At 46.3% G+C, this 16381-nt stretch overlaps 1 protein-coding gene across 1 annotated transcript in view; it reads left to right on the top strand.

Annotated features, from left to right (window-relative positions):
- LOC144606059 (2'-5'-oligoadenylate synthase 3-like) overlaps window positions 1–16381 on the top strand; it is a 69603-nt gene that overhangs the window by 11837 nt on the left and 41385 nt on the right. The window contains exons 8-11 of the mRNA XM_078421848.1: window positions 2675–3133; window positions 5902–6186; window positions 12336–12390; window positions 14245–14275. Of these exons, the coding sequence (XP_078277974.1) occupies window positions 2675–3133; window positions 5902–6186; window positions 12336–12390; window positions 14245–14275 (830 nt within the window). The remainder of the gene's footprint in view (window positions 1–2674; window positions 3134–5901; window positions 6187–12335; window positions 12391–14244; window positions 14276–16381) is intronic.

Raw genomic sequence — 16381 nt, 5'->3', positions numbered from 1 at the left:
GCCTCAGGGGAAGTAACATTTTGCCTGAAACTGAATATTGAATTTCTTGGTTCAAATATCATTTACGGATAACATTGAACTGGGTGAGGAGGAGGTGGAGGAGGGGGTGGAGGGGAGGACGGGGGAGGAGGAGGAGGAGGGGGGAGGAGGAGGGGGGGAGTGCACTCCATTCCCACCTCAACCCCCCTCCATTCCCACCTCAACCCCCCTCCATTCCCACCTCAACCCCCCTCCATTCCCACCTCAACCCCCCTCCATTCCCACCTCAACCCCCCGTTAAAACTCCCCCAAACCTCTCCTGCATTAACTGAAATTGTGTTTGGGATTTTTTTCAGAACCCCCTCACGCACTCCATTCCCCCCTCAATCCCCCTTAAAACCCCCCAAACCTGTGCTGCATTAACTTAAATTATTTTCAGGTTTTTGTAAGAGCCCCACTCCATCCACACCCCCTCAACCCCACTTATCATCCCCCGCCACAACCCACCTCAACCCTCCTTATCCTCCCCTCACCCACTCCATTCCCCTCAGCCCCCTTATCCCCCCCTCCCCCACTCTCCATTCACCCAATTCATCCACCCTGAGCCCCCTTTAAAACTCCCCCAAACCTCCACTGCATTGGTCTAACACCCTCCCCGTACTCAGCCACTCCATACCCACCTCAACCCCCCCTCACTCAGGCACTCCATTCCCACCTCAACCCCCCCCCCCATAAAACTCCCCCAAACCTCTCCTGCATTAACTGAAATTGTGTTTAGAATTTTTTTCAGAGCCCCGCTCACGCACTCCATTCCCCCCTCAATCCCCCTTAACTCCCCCAAACCTGTGCTGCATTAATTTAAATTGGCTTCAGGCTTTTTTAAGAGCCCCACTCACCCACTCCATCCACACCCCCTCAACTCCTTATCATCCCCCCCCACAACCCACCCCCTTATCCTCTTCTCACCCACTCCATCCCCCAGCCCCATTATCCCCCCTCTCTTCCACCCTCCATTCACCCAATTCATCCCCCCTGAACCCTCTTTGAAACTCCCCCAAACCTCTACTGCATTGGTCTAACACTCAGCCACTCCATCCCCCCCACGTTCCCGGGTGGGGGCAGGGGAGGGGCAAGTGGGGGTGGCTAGGGGGGATGGGGTGGGTTAGTAGGGGGAGGAGGGGGGATTGAGTGGGGGTTTGAGGGTGCTAAAATACAAGAGAGGCTTTGGGTCTAGGCCTCACTCAATCATACCCTCTCCCCTTCCCTGCCCCCCCTCTACGAGGAATGGGCCCAACGGGTTCACTTGGTCTAGTTAAAAATAAACTTCCCTGTTGGACTCATTTGCACCAGGAATCCAAGCCTGCGCACAGTGGAGGTGAGTTGTCTTTAGTTTGTGGGATTATTTTTCACAAATCTGATGCATAATTTTACAGATAAACACACAATGAACTGCATGAAATGACAAATGAAGAGGAATATTATTTATGTCATTACACCGTGTTTAATGAGCTGTTGCGGTATGACATTGTTTCACAGAAAGAGTCAAGTCAAGTCAAGTCAATTTTATTTGTATAGCACATTTAAAAACAACCCACGTTGACCAAAGTGCTGCACATCTCATATCATATCATATCATATATATACAGCCGGAAACAGGCCTTTTCGGCCCTCCAAGTCCGTGCCGCCCAGTGATCCCCGTACATTAACACTATCCTACACCCACTAGGGACAATTTTTACATTTACCCAGCCAATTAACCTACATACCTGTACGTCTTTGGAGTGTGGGAGGAAACCGAAGATCTCGGAGAAAACCCACGCAGGTCACGGGGAGAACGTACAAACTCCTTACAGTGCAGCACCCGTAGTCAGGATCGAACCTGAGTCTCCGGCGCTGCATTCGCTGTAAAGCAGCAACTCTACCGCTGCGCTACCGTGCCGCCATCTGATTAGGAAAAAAAAGAAACATACAGTGGCAGGAACATGTTACCATGTATCCATGTTAAATTAATCTATCTAATATGTTACCATGTATCCATGTTCTCCCCAGATGCTGCCTGACCTGCTGAGTTACTCCAGCACTTTGTGTCTTTTTTTCCTTTGGTTAAACCAGCATCTGCAGTTCCTTGCGTTAAAATATATATATATATTCAGTTCATTGGCGTTGCCTGAATTTGCACCGAGGTGCCGCCACTCCGGGTCTCTCGCCAATTCGCTACGTCCGTTCTCAGACCGAGAGAAGGACTAGACGAGGCGAGAGAAGCCGGAGAGAGCATCGGCAGAGTGGCGGAGAGTCGCTGCCGACCCCGCAGCCAAAACAACCCCGCAGCGGCTCAAAGTCCTATTTCCATGCTGTATGACTATGACTATATTCAATCCTCTGGGTTTTTAATGAATGGTGAATTGAGGCCACATCCATTACCATTGTTCCCTGATCAATCCAGACGGAAAGGTGCCGTTTAGTTTGGCTCCTATTCTGTGCATCTACCCAATCTATTCCTCTCATGATTTTGTGCACGTCTGCAAGATCTCCCCTCATCCTCCTAGCGCTCCAAAGAATAAATCTCGTGTTCCAAGTGCACCCGATGACCCCTAAAAGAATGGGTGTCCACCATCTCACTTTCATGTTATGTGTCTTGTGCAAAATGACAAGGAACTACATTTTATTTATTGCCATGTTTGCTTGTGATCCACAGCCAGTGAAGACATTTGAAATCACTGTGACCAGCCTGGATGGTAAATCGTTACAACTAAAGGCCAACATTTATGACAAGGTCTCTGAAGTCAAACGCAACATTCAGCAAGAATGGACCATTCCAGTCTCCCAGCAACGCCTGATATTCAATGGCACCATTTTGGATGATGGCAAAACCTTGTTGGATTCCAGCATCTTCTTTGATGCAACGATCCAGCTGCTCACGCTAAACACAATGGATATATTGGTCGATTACAATGGGCGTAATCTGACAATTCAGGTTTCACCAAACGACAAGGTTTCAAGTTTAAAAAATAAAATTGAATCTCTGGAGCGCCTCCAACCAAGTCAGTACTACTTGACCTTTCAATCTCAGCCACTTGAAGATGAACAAACGCTGCAACATTATGGCATTAAGCAGCTTTCTACCATCTATGTCAACCTGCGATTGGTTAGTCAGGTTAGTAGCTTGATTGGCTTTGGTAAAAGAACGTAAATTGTCCCTCGTACGTGGGATAGTGCTAGTGTACGGGGATAGTTGGTCTGTGCAGACTCGGTGGGCTAAAGGGCCTGTTTCCGTGCTGTATCTCTTAACTCTACTTCATGGCAGACCTGACGTACTGTTCTGTAAATTTTTATACCTCTAGTTTCCCTCTCCCCTGACTCTCAGTCTGAAGAAGGGTCCCGACCCGAAACATCACCTATTCGTTTTCTCCAGAGATGCTAGCTAACCCGCAGAGTTGCTCCAGCACTTAGTATCATCTTCGGTAGAAACCAGCATCTGCAGTTCCATCCTACGCATATATTCTTCCTTCAACTGGTTAAACCTACTTGTTGACAGTAAGGCATTATGAGTGATAGGGCGCCCTCTACTGTTTGCAGTGAAATATCTGAAACCATTTGGAAACAGTAAGGTCCCATAGTGTTGTGTAGGAAGGTACTGCAGATGTTGGTTTAAACTGAAGATAGACACTAAAATCTGGAGTAACTCAACAGGACAGGCAGCACCTCTGGAGAGAAGGTCTCGACCCTAAACGTCACCCGTTCCTTCTCTCCAGAGATGCTGCCTGTCCCACTGAGTTACTTCAGCTTTTTGTGTCTATCTTAGGCCCATAGCGTTACAAGTTTATATTTGGCTGAGAGAGTCTATTTCATTGTCAGAGCAGCGCAGGAGGTTTCAAAATGAAGTGCCAAGATGTTGAATCTACCCTGCAACATGAATTCAATTTGACTCTCCCGGGTAAAAAGGATTGCCTCAGGGGAAGTAACATTTTGCCTGAAACTGAATATTGAATTTCTTGGTTCAAATATCATTTACGGATAACATTGAACTGGGTGAGGAGGAGGAGGAGGAGGAGGGGGTGGAGGGGAGGACGGGGGAGGAGGAGGGGGGGAGTGCACTCCATTCCCACCTCAACCCCCCTCCATTCCCACCTCAACCCCCCTCCATTCCCCCCTCAATCCCCCTTAAAACCCCCCAATCCTGTGCTGCATTAACTTAAATTGTTTTCAGGTTTTTGTAAGAGCCCCACTCCATCCACACCTCCTCAACCCCACTTATCATCCCCCGCCACAACCCACCTCAACCCTCCTTATCCTCCCCTCACCCACTCCATTCCCCTCAGCCCCCTTATCCCCCCCTCCCCCACTCTCCATTCACCCAATTCATCCACCCTGAGCCCCCTTTAAAACTCCCCCAAACCTCCACTGCATTGGTCTAACACCCTCCCCGTACTCATCCACTCCATTCCCACCTCAACCCCCCCTCACTCACGCACTCCATTCCCCCCTCAATTCCCCCAAACCTGTGCTGCATTAATTTAAATTGGCTTCAGGCTTTTTTATGAGCCCCACTCACCCACTCCATCCACACCCCCTCAACTCCTTATCACCCCCCCCCCACAACCCACCCCCTTTTCCTCTTCTCACCCACTCCATCCCCCAGCCCCATTATCCCCCCTCTCTTCCACCCTCCATTCACCCAATTCATCCCCCCTGAACCCCCTTTGAAACTCCCCCAAACCTCTACTGCATTGGTCTAACACTCAGCCACTCCATCCCCCCACGTTCCCGGGTGGGGGCAGGGGAGGGGCAAGTGGGGTGGCTAGGGGAGATGGAGTGGGTTTGTAGGGGGAGGAGGGGGGGATAAGGGGGGATTGAGTGGAGGGTTGAGGGTGCTAAAATACAAGAGAGGCTTTGGATCTAGGCCTCACTCAATCATACCCTCTCCCCTTTCCTGCCCCCCCTCTACGAGGAATGGGCCCAACGAGTCCACTTGGTCTAGTTAAAAATAAACTTCCCTGTTGGACTCATTTGCACCAGGAATCCAAGCCTGCGCACAGTGGAGGTGAGTTGTCTTTAGTTTGTGGGATCACAAATCTGATGCATAATTTTACAGATAAACACACAATGAACTGCATGAAATGACAAATGAAGAGGAATATTATTTATGTCATTACACCGTGTTTAATGAGCTGTTGCGGTTTGACATTGTTTCACTGAAAGAGGGAACATGTTACCATGTATCCATGTTAAATGAATCTATCTAATATGTTACCATGTATCCATGTTCTCCACAGATGCTGCCTGACCTGCTGAGTTACTCCAGCACTTTGTGTCTTTTTTTCCTTTGGTTAAACCAGTATCTGCAGTTCCTTGCGTTAAAATATATATATATATTCAGTTCATTGGCGTTGCCTGAATTTGCACCGAGGTGCCGCCTCTCCGGGTCTCTCGCCAATTCACTGCGTCCGTTCTCAGACCGAGAGAAGGACTAGACGAGGCGAGAGAAGCCGGAGAGAGCATCGGCAGAGTGGCGGAGAGTCGCTGCCGACCCCGCCGCCAAAACAACCCCGCAGCGGCTCAAAGTCCTATTTCCATGCTGTATGACTCTATGACTATATTCAATCCTCTGGGTTTTTAATGAATAGTGAATTGAGGCCACATCCATTACCATTGTTCCCTGATCAATCCAGGTGGAAAGGTGCCGTTTAGTTTGGCTCCTATTCTGTGCATCTACCCAATCTATTCCTCTCATGATTTTGTGCACGTCTGCAAGATCTCCCCTCATCCTCCTAGCGCTCCAAAGAATAAATCTCGTGTTCCAAGTGCACCCGATGACCCCCTAAAAGAATGGGTGTCCACCATCTCACTTTCATGTTATGTGTCTTGTGCAAAATGACAAGGAACTACATTTTATTTATTGCCATGTTTGCTTGTGATCCACAGCCAGTGAAGACATTTGAAATCACTGTGAGCAGCCAGGATGGTAAATCGTTACAACTAAAGGCTTCAAGTTACGACAAGGTTTCAAGTTTAAAAAATAAAATTGAGGAATCTCTGGAGCGCCTCCAACCAAGGCAGTACCACTTGACCTTTCGATCTCAGCCACTTGAAGATGAACGTACGCTGCAACATTACGACATTAAGCAGGATTCTACCATCCATGTCAACCTGCGACTGCGTGGTGGCAATGAACTCCAATGTTCCAGTGCAGAGGGTCACAGTTACACAGTCTGAAAGTCTTTCGCATTGCTATTGATTTTCAATTAAGTTATTATTGAGAGCAATTATCTGGGTTGAATCGGAATTAGCAATCACTGGCGACAGACAAGCGCTGCTTTTGACAGGCACATGTTCTGTACTGTGTTCTTTCTACTGGAACATTTTCCCACCGCCTGTTAATCCAGGCGATCTTATGTGACCAATATCCGTAAATGGAACTGGGGTGCTTCAGCATTTTCATCCCACATGAAGGGCAGCAGATAAGGTTGTTTGGGCTTTGTAAATTTGTCGGTGACAGATAAGTAGGGACACTCGTCTACTGCCTAGGTTGTGTGCAAAACAAAGCATTTCACTGTATCTAGGTACCCTGCCCTAGATAGGGACTTGTGGCCATCAAGTATCATTCATCCATTCACTCATTCATGCAGTCCCCGTGCACATTCCCCACATCCCTCAGACCTAAACAAACATGCTCAATAGTCAGCTCTCTATCTGGACAGTTTAAACTCAATTTACAACCCTCACCTTGTGCACACACTTACAATGTTCAAATGACAACGTGGACGCACACAGCTACTGAATTTCAAACTCTTTGATAATTAATGCCCATTTTTCGGTGGACTGCACTCTAAGGATCGTAACGGAATTCACTTGATTGGACTAAATTATCTTTCTAGATACGTTGAAAATCTTCATGAGTACAATGTAGAAGGTGGCAGTAACAAGGAACTGCAGATGCCGGTTTGCCAAACAAAGACACCAAATGCTGGTGCAACTCAGCAGGACAGGCAGCATTTCTGAAGAACATGGATAGGTGACGTTTCGCGTCTTGTCCCTTCTTCAGCCTCTTTATACTGCGTATTTTTACGTTGACTTTATACTTTAGAAGACGGTAGCCTTGCCCAGCTGCCAGGAAAGTAGCTCTACTTTAATTCAATTAAATGTCAATCTTTGTGAAATTCTACATGGATAAATAAAAGCTGTAACAATGAAAGATTACTTGGTTCCTTTCTTCAATCAGAGTTCTTATATTCATTTGTGTACTTTTATCTGTTATGAGTTACTTGGTGCCGATTACTTGCCCATTAGGATCTGCACTTCCCCTGCAGTAAACATGTAAGGGGGATTCATACATTATGGGAGTTGAGTCAGCTGATCACGTTGGTGGAACAAGAAGCAAGAGAAGTTGAGAACAGGGAAACCACTGAGATCACATGTATTGAACTGATAATCACCCAACAATCCCTGTGTACGGTCCACAGGGCTGCATTCTGAACATTGCTCCCAGTTGCTTCCAGGCACAATATAGTTGGGGCTGCATGGTGGCGCAGCGGTAGAGTCGCTGCCAGAGACCTGAATTTGATCCTGACTACGGGTGCTGTACGGAGTTTGTATGTTCTCCCCGTGACCGCATGGGTTTTCTATGGGTGCTCCGGTTTCCTCCCACATTCCAAAGACAGGTGCAGGTTTGTAGGTTCATTGGCTTCTGTAAATTGCTCCTAGTGTGTAAGATGCAAAGGTGGGATAACAGAGCTAGTATACGGGTGATCGTTGGTCGGCGCGGATGCAGTGGGCCGAAGGGCCTGTTTCAACACTGTGTTGCTAGAACTAAACCAAAACCTATAAGGAAGGTGGTAACAGCTGTGACTTGCTTGTATGTATTTCGTATCGAGGTAAATGCTGTTTTACCTTTTGTCACTATCTGAAAATCAGTCCATTTATTGACATTTTGGCAACGTCTATAAGAGCCAACACAGTTATTTTTACAACTTTTCCACATCACAGTCAAACCATGTAAAACCATCCATTGCACATTCACACAAGCACAGCCAGGTAGCCAGGTGAACAGCTACTTAGAGACCATGAGAGGTCAAGGGATCTGGAATCCCAAAATCGCTTGGATTAGCTCCCTCATATTGAAGCAGACAGACTGGAGTGGAAAAGGATAACCTCCTCCCCCTTTCCTCCCACGGACAGCTTCTGTCCTGCAAAATTGGTGCTGTGGGCCCCAACTATATTTATTCCCATAAGGACACAAAGCACTGGAATAACTCAGCAGGTCAGGCACCATCTCTGGCGAACATGGATAGGAGATGTTTCGGGTCGAGACTCTTCTGGTCTCATTATTCCCATGGTTTGGGTGTGAACGACCAGATCAACATTGAAGGACTATTCAAGATTGCTCTTGTACTGAGGGGTTTGTAGAACCATCACAGTGGACAGCTGGAAGTCAAAACTATAACATTATTGGAGACATAGATAGGGTAGACAGTCAAAACCTTTTTTTCCAGGGTGAAAATAGGGAAAGATGGAAATCCAGGATGCATTGGTCCTTCTCAGGGTTCATCCTGAGCAACTGTGTAACTAAATAGTCACAGGCTGAGACAGTGTCAGATCAGTGGACGATTCAGACAAACATTCTGAGCCACAGCCTCAGAATAAAAGGATGTATCTTTACAAAGGAGACGAGGAGGAATCTCTTTAGTCAGAGGGTGGGGAATCTGGAATTCATTGCCAAAGATGGCAGTGGAGGCCAAATCAATGGATATTTTTAAGGTGGAGATTGTCAGATTCTTGAGTAGTAAGGGTGTCAGGGGTTATGGGGAAAAGGCAGGAAAATGGGTTTGAGAGGGAAAGACAGATCAACCTTGATTCAATGGTGGAGTGTACTCAATGTGCCAAACTTTAACTTGATGATAGACACAAAATGCTGGAGTAACTCAGCGGGACCAGGCAGCTTCTCAGGAGAGAAGGAATGGGTGATGTTTTGGGTCGAGACCCTTCCTCAGACTGACAAACGCTTTAACTTGATGACTATGCCTTTGTCCAGCCCCCACCTTTCCTCCAGTTTTTTTACCCCCCTCCCACCCCACCACAATCAGTTCGAAGAAGGCTCCCGACCTAACACATCTACCCATGATCTCCAGAGACCCTGACATCCTGAGTTACTTCAGCACTTCGCGATTTTTTTAATCTGCATGTCATTGTGTCTCCATTTGTGGAGGGAATGTGCAGGAGATGTTTCAGGCCGGGACAGTTCTCTAGGCCGGTAGTAGTAGGGGAGAGAAAACTGGAGGTGGGGGTGGGGGTGGGGGTCGGGAACAAGGCCCTTCGGCCCACTGACCATGCTGACCAGCACTCACCCAAACACTAATTCTACCCTACACACTAGGGACGATTGAGCCACTGAGTTACTAAGGCACTTTTTTGCTCCAGTATCTGCAGTTTCTTATATCTGCAGGTTACTGAAGATCCTGGAAGGGGGGTAAATGAAAGGGAAACGCTATAATTACAGATAGAATTGACTAGCATCAGTTACTAGAATCAAGAGACACAAGGAACTGCAGATGCTGGAATCTTGAGCAAAATACAAAGTGCTGGGGGAACTAAGCACCTGTCAGGCAGCATCTGTGGAGGGAATGGAAGGACAATCTTTAGGGTCAAGTTTAGGGCCTGTCCTATTCCCGCAGCAGATGATGCCTGACCCGCTGAGTTCCCCCAGCACTCTGTTCAGATACCTGGAGATAGACACAAAATGTTGGAGTAACCCAGTGGGTCAGACAGCATCTCTGGAGAAAAGGAATACGTGACGTTTTCAGTCAAGACCCTTCTGCAGACCAAGAGTCAGGGGAGGGGGAAACGAGAGATACAGAAGGCACGTAGAACAAATGAATGAAAGATATGCAAAAACCTACGATGGTCCGTTGTTGGCTGCGGGGAAGGGGAACCTGGAGACCCCGTCTAAACAAAGATCCCCGCCCGAAACGCTAGCTATTCATGATCTCCAGATTCTACCTTAGAGTCAGAGTGATACAGCGTGGAAACAGACCCTTTAGCCCAACTCCCCCACACCAGCCAACATGTCCCTTTGCCTTTTGCCCTTTGGCTGCACTTTTCACCCACCATCCTCATCTTTGGACACCCTGTGCGTAGGGGAGAGGGGAGGGCCGAGGATGTCCTGGTTGGGTTGCTCCTGGGCCTGGCCAAGCTGGCCATCCGCGACCCACCGCGCCAGGCAGAAGAGGGCTCTGCCCGAGCCGGCTGCCTTCTGGGGTTACATCCGCGCCCGGGTGGTGTTGGAGAGGGACCGCTGGGCACCGCGGAGGGTTGAATGCATCCTTGACAAGGAGTGTAACATAGTTGTATAGTATTGAAGGTATTTATTCACAAAATGCTGGAGTAACTCAGCAGGTCAGGCAGCATCTCGGGAGAGAAGGAATGGGTGACGTTTCGGGTCGAGACCCTTCTTCAGTCTCTCGACCCGAAACGTCACCCATTCCTTCTCTCCTGAGATGCTGCCTGACCTGCTGAGTTACTCCAGCATTTTGTGAATAAATACCTTTGATTTGTACCAGCATCTGCAGTTATTTTCTTATAATAGTTGTATAGTAGTTTATTTAGTATATTTGTTTGTCTTGTATTATGGTGGTGGGTTCTGTTTTGTTTTAAGGTATTGTAAATATTATTTTTAATAATTGAATAATTTTTTTAATATTAAAAAAAACATGTCCCCGCTACACTTGTCACCTCACTTAGCCTGAGCTTTATTCCAGTACTTTGTGGTGTTTTTCTGTTTGTTTAAGGTCAGTACCTTTTCTTCAGTCTGATTGTGGAAAGTTGAAGGGGGGGGGGGGGGGGGGGGGAGGGGGGGGGGAGAAATCGAAATTCACAGCAACGAGTAAATAAAACCGAAAGTCGGAAATCCCGAAGTATTTGGTTTATTTAAAGGGCGAGATTTTGCTCCCGCACTTTGTTTTTTTGGTGAATATTCCAGCATCTGCAGTGCCTTCTGACTCTACAAAAGTTCTGAGTTGTGCTTATCTGATTATTCTGGTTATCACAAAGGGGGAGAAACAAGACAACCTACACTAAGATCTCCATTACCCCAACAGAGAAAGATTTTTTTGATACAGCACTAAATTTCCTGTTTGATAGTACTCACAATGCACCAAAATTGCACACTACAGATCAAAAATGGACTGTTTTTCCACACAAGCATTCATTCCTTTGTCCTCCTGCCTTTTCTCCTGGACCCCATAATCCATGGGACCATCATCTCCTTCAGATACAGCATCTGGATCTCTTGTCCTCGTGTTTCAATCGGGTAGTTTACAACCTAATGCGTACGAACATCGAATTCTCCAATTTTTGGTAACTAATCTACAAACATCATCCACCCTCCCCACTTCTTTCCACCCACCCTTCCCTGTGTCCCACTGGACTCGTACCCATTTCTCCCCTTCCTCAGCCTGACCTGCTGAGTTACTCCAGCATTTTGTGTTTTTTCTTGGTCTTCACATATTTTATCTCAAAGAAGGGAATGATTAATTTTGCCCCCAGCTAATCCTGGCTTGTCTGTCCTCTCTCTTTTTTTTTGCCACCTTAAATCTGCACTCTGAAGGAGACCGGAATTTGTTTTTGATCCTGTGAAGCCCGCTGGGAACTCCCTGAGGCCTGCTTCCTCATTCCTGTTTATCCCTGCAAATGGCTTGTGGATGAATGGCATCTCATGAGAAGATTCTCCAGGGACTCTTGAGCTTCTATTTACCAATTTCATCAGACAATTATATTTGGAGAAATGTACACCCCTTCTGAAATTCAGAATAATCTGTTCTCCACTCTGGCCCTCTGAGAGTAACCCCCCCACCCCCGCCCAATCTTTTTTAATCAAAATAATCTTTATTCAGAATAAAAAATATATACAAAACAAGAACCGTGCAAAAATCCTTCTGACATTCTCAGAGGCTCTACATACATTCATTTGCATCGTATCGTAATGTTCACAGAAATATCATTATACCTGGCACCCTTGCCACTAATGTAGCCCCATGGGTTGTTATCCCTTCCCTCGTTTGAAGGGCATCACCACCACATCTTGCCCCATCAATGTCCAGCAGCGGAAGAACCCTATGCTGTGGTCCTCCCCCACAGAGCCTTGGTGTTGGCTACACCAAGCTTCAATGCGTCCCTCAGCAAGTACTCCTGCAGTCTGGAGCGGGTCAGTTGGCAACAGAAACTTTTTTTATATCAAAAAATACTTTATTCAACTAATAAATATTTACAAAACATCTTCTTTTCAACAACCCCATCCGACATTTCCGGAGGTTACACGTTCAATACGGGTATTCATTTCCAAATTTACACATAAATTTACACAGAATCCAACAAAAACACTTAACATATTCACTCCAACTGTCGGACACACCTGCCCAGGTGAGAACGGCGATCTGCAGAAGCCTTTCACATTCACTTTTCACACAGGCTGAGAGAAGTAGATGAATCCTCTGCTTCAGCGTCCCTGCTCTCAGTCCTGCTCCTCAAGCTTTCTCCCTGGTGAAAAGTCCTCTCTCTGACTTTCATTTATTCCTCTCCTGGCCTCTCCACCAGCATTGCTATCTCACCTTATCTCCGTTAAACGCTCCCCCTCCACTCACCACCTTTCCTGCAATATCTGAGCAACCGATACCTGACACGTTCTAATGAGCTGACTCTATCACCTCTATTTTTATCATCCAATCAAATCCAAGCTGCGCATGGATTTCAGTCAAAGTCCTCCGAGATGGTGTGGCATTTGGTGAAGCAGAACAATCTATTATGGATTTCAACTGGTTAACGACCAAAAGTATCTTGTGTAGTTAAATGTTCAAAAACTGATTGCCAATGTGCCCCTTCAAGACACCCAGGTTATAAGCACAGTAGCATCATGATGTTGATTGAGTTTGTATATCTGTATACATCTCCTATAGAAAATAGGTGAAGGAGCTGGCCATTTGGCCCTTCGAGCCAGCACTGCCATTCAATACGATCATGGCTGATCATCCAAAATCAGTACCCCTTTCTGGCTTTTACCCCATATTCCTTAATTCCATTAGCCCCAAGTGCTAAATCTAACTTTCTCTTGAAAACATCCAGTGAATTGGCCTCCACTGCCTTCTGCGGCAGAGAATTGTCAGGTACATTTGCCATATATGCAGGAAGTTGAGAGGTTTGCAATAAGGACTCCCATATAGTGAAAGGGACTTGATGGACTTTAGACTTTAGACATCCAGTGTGGAAACTGACCCTTTGCCCCACCAAGTCCGCACCGACCAGCGATCACCCAGTACGCTAGCTATCCTACACACCAGGGACTATGTACAATTTTTACCGAAGCCAATTAACCTACAAACCTGTACTTCTTTGGAGCGTGGGAGGAAACCGGAGCACCCGGAGGAAACCCAAGCGGTCACAGGAAGAACGTACAAACTCCGTACAGACAGCATCCGTAGTCAGGATCGAACCCGGGTTTCTGGCATTGTAAGTCAGCAACTCTACCACTGTGCTGCCCGCATTGGGCATTGAGGTTGTTATTTTATGGGTTGTATTGGCCCTTTATTGTCTCCAGGGTTTCTGTTCTGATGGGATAAACAAGGGATCAACATCTGAGTAACACCTGCTCCATGCTCTGCTCCCACTGCAATATGAAATATTTTCAGTTCTGTAACTGATGTATATTAATTTTGTTGTCTCTCTTTACTTCAATCTTTAGTATTTAGAGATACAGCGTGGAAACAGACCCTTCGGCCCACCAAGTCCACGTCTGCCTACGATCACCCATACACTACTTCTATATCTCTCCGACTTTCATTTATTCCTCTCCTGGCCTCTCCACCAGCATTGCTATCTCACCTTATCTCCGTTAAATGCTTCCCCTCCACTCTCCACCTTTCCTGCAATGTCTGAGCAACCGATACCTGACACGTTCTAATTAGCTGACTTTATCACCTCTATTTTTATCATCCAATCAAATCCATCCCACTTTTGCATCCACTCCCTACACACTGGGGGCAATTTGCAGAAGCCAATTAACCTACAAACCTGCACGTCTGCGATGTGGAAGGAAACTGGCATACCCGGAGAAAACGCACAGAGAGAATGAACAAACTCCACACAGACAGCACCCTTAGTCAGGAACGAACCTGGATCTCAGGCACTGTGAGGCAGCAGTTCTACCACTGTGCTACTGCATTCACGGATTTTGTTTTCCTCTTTAAATTTCACGCACTTTTGAATTTGTCTCTTTTCCAGAATGCGTTCTAGATCAACAGAGTTCTACTGGGTATCTGAATGCTGAGTCAAATTCCACTTAAAGTCATAGAGCTATACAGCATGGAAACAGGCCCTTCACTCCACCTTGTCAATGCCAACCAAACATATGGCCTCTAGTCTTTGACATTTCCACCCTTGGAAAAAGCTTCTGACTGTCTAGCCTATCCATGCCTCTCATAATTTTGTATTTTTCATGTTGCCCCCTCACCTCCGCTCTCCAGAGAAAACAATCTGAGTTTGTCTAACCTCTCCTTATCGCTAATACCCTGTAATTCCGGGAGCACCATGGTAAACCTCTTCTGCACCCTCTCCAAAGCTTCCACATCCTTCCTGCAATGGAGCGACCAGACTGCGCACAACACTCCAAATGTGACCTAACTAAAGTCCTACAAAGCTGCAACATCACCACCAGACTCTTATACTCAATGCCCCAAATGATGAAGGCAAGCATACCGGGTGCCTTCTTTACCACTCTTATCAACATGTGTTGCCACTTTCAGGGAGGTAACACAAGTAGATGCATTATATGTGTTAAAATAATTTTCCATTGAGTTTAAAAATGAATCGATCATTGCACTACTACACTCCTCAGAATCATGGAATGGCAATAGCACAGAAATAGCCCATTCGGTCCTTTGATCTAATATCAATTCTATATGAGAAATCAAGCTAGTCCCATTTTCCAGTGATGAATGAATGAATAAGTTTATTGGCCAAGTATGTGCATATACAAGGAATGTGCCTTGGTGCATCGCTCACAAATGACAACACAAACATACGGTTAACAATTAAGAATAAATTAGAAGATTGGAATTGAACAAGGTAACGAAAGGGTGCTTGGATGTGACAATAGGCATCTCTCATTGACCAGGTGCAGAAGAGGTTCGTGGGAATTGACAAAGTAGGATTAAACGTATCACCACTTGTCTGGGAATGTGTTGAAGGGTGGATGGTAAATGTAAACATGAAATAGTGGAGATAAGGAAGCTTGTTTCTCTCAGCAATGTGTTACAGTAGACCACTCATGCCCCCTACCACTTGAAGCATAGAAATGTTACTGTAAATGGGGGGCTTATGATTGGCTCGGAGAGGGGATGGTGCCGCGGGGCACCTAAAGATGAGATAGAATAATGTCAAGATGCCCTTGTTTTGTGTTTGACTCATATTAACCATTTGTTGTTGAATAAGATTAACATAAACAAGAAGTATGTTATGACTGATGAAATAATTGGTACCCATGTAGTTGATAGAATATTTTCGTAGAAAAGCATCTAACAAAAAAACAAAAGTTGTTTACTGCACAGTTTAGCTGTCGGCTAATTCTGCCGTGAAGTCAGAGAACTGGTGGGCAGTTTACTGCCGCCATCTCTCCTTGATATAATGCAATAAAATCTCGAAGCAAATCTGCAAAGTCTCCGCTTTTCATTCTCCATTAATTTCCCTCTAAATTAATTTCTTCCACAACCTACAAACCCGCACGTCTTTGAGATGCGTGAGGAAATAGGAGCACAGGGAGAATGTGCAAACTCTACACAGACAGTAGCTGAAGTCAGGATCGAACCCAGGTCTCTGGCGCTGTGAGGCAATGGCTCTACCAGCTGCGCCACCGTGCCCCCCACCATTTCCCTTTTAGAACAATAGTGTAACATTTGCAATTTTCCAGTTGTTAAACCATCATGCCAACCAACAGAAGTTTGGAAAAGTATGACCAGGGCCTCTGCAATTTCCTCATAGCAACCTCAGATATGTTCCAGTTGGACCAGGTGATTTATCCACTCAATTTGCAGCTGGCCTTCTCGGCCTCTTCTTTAAGAATTATAGCCCTTACACCCTCAGTCTTGGTGCAAGGTCTTGACCCAAAACATCGAACACCTCTTTGACTCCACAGAATCTGTTTGTCTTCCATGACGACGGGCAACTCAAAGTTTTAATTTAGTACCTCAATCATGCCCTCTGCCCATTGAACACCCACGTTTTATCCGTAAAGACCATCCTGACCTCTCGTTGCATACCACTTCAATCCGCCTTCCCATTTCCACCCCGACCTCTCTGACCTCCACCCTCTCCACGGCCAGGGTGAAGAAAAACACAAACTGGAAGGGTAACACCTCGCATT

This window comes from Rhinoraja longicauda, chromosome 25 (assembly GCF_053455715.1).
Source record: "Rhinoraja longicauda isolate Sanriku21f chromosome 25, sRhiLon1.1, whole genome shotgun sequence".
Lineage (NCBI taxonomy): Eukaryota > Metazoa > Chordata > Chondrichthyes > Rajiformes > Arhynchobatidae > Rhinoraja > Rhinoraja longicauda.
Note: the sequence above shows the minus strand (reverse complement) of the source record. Positions and strands in the feature narration are given on the sequence as shown.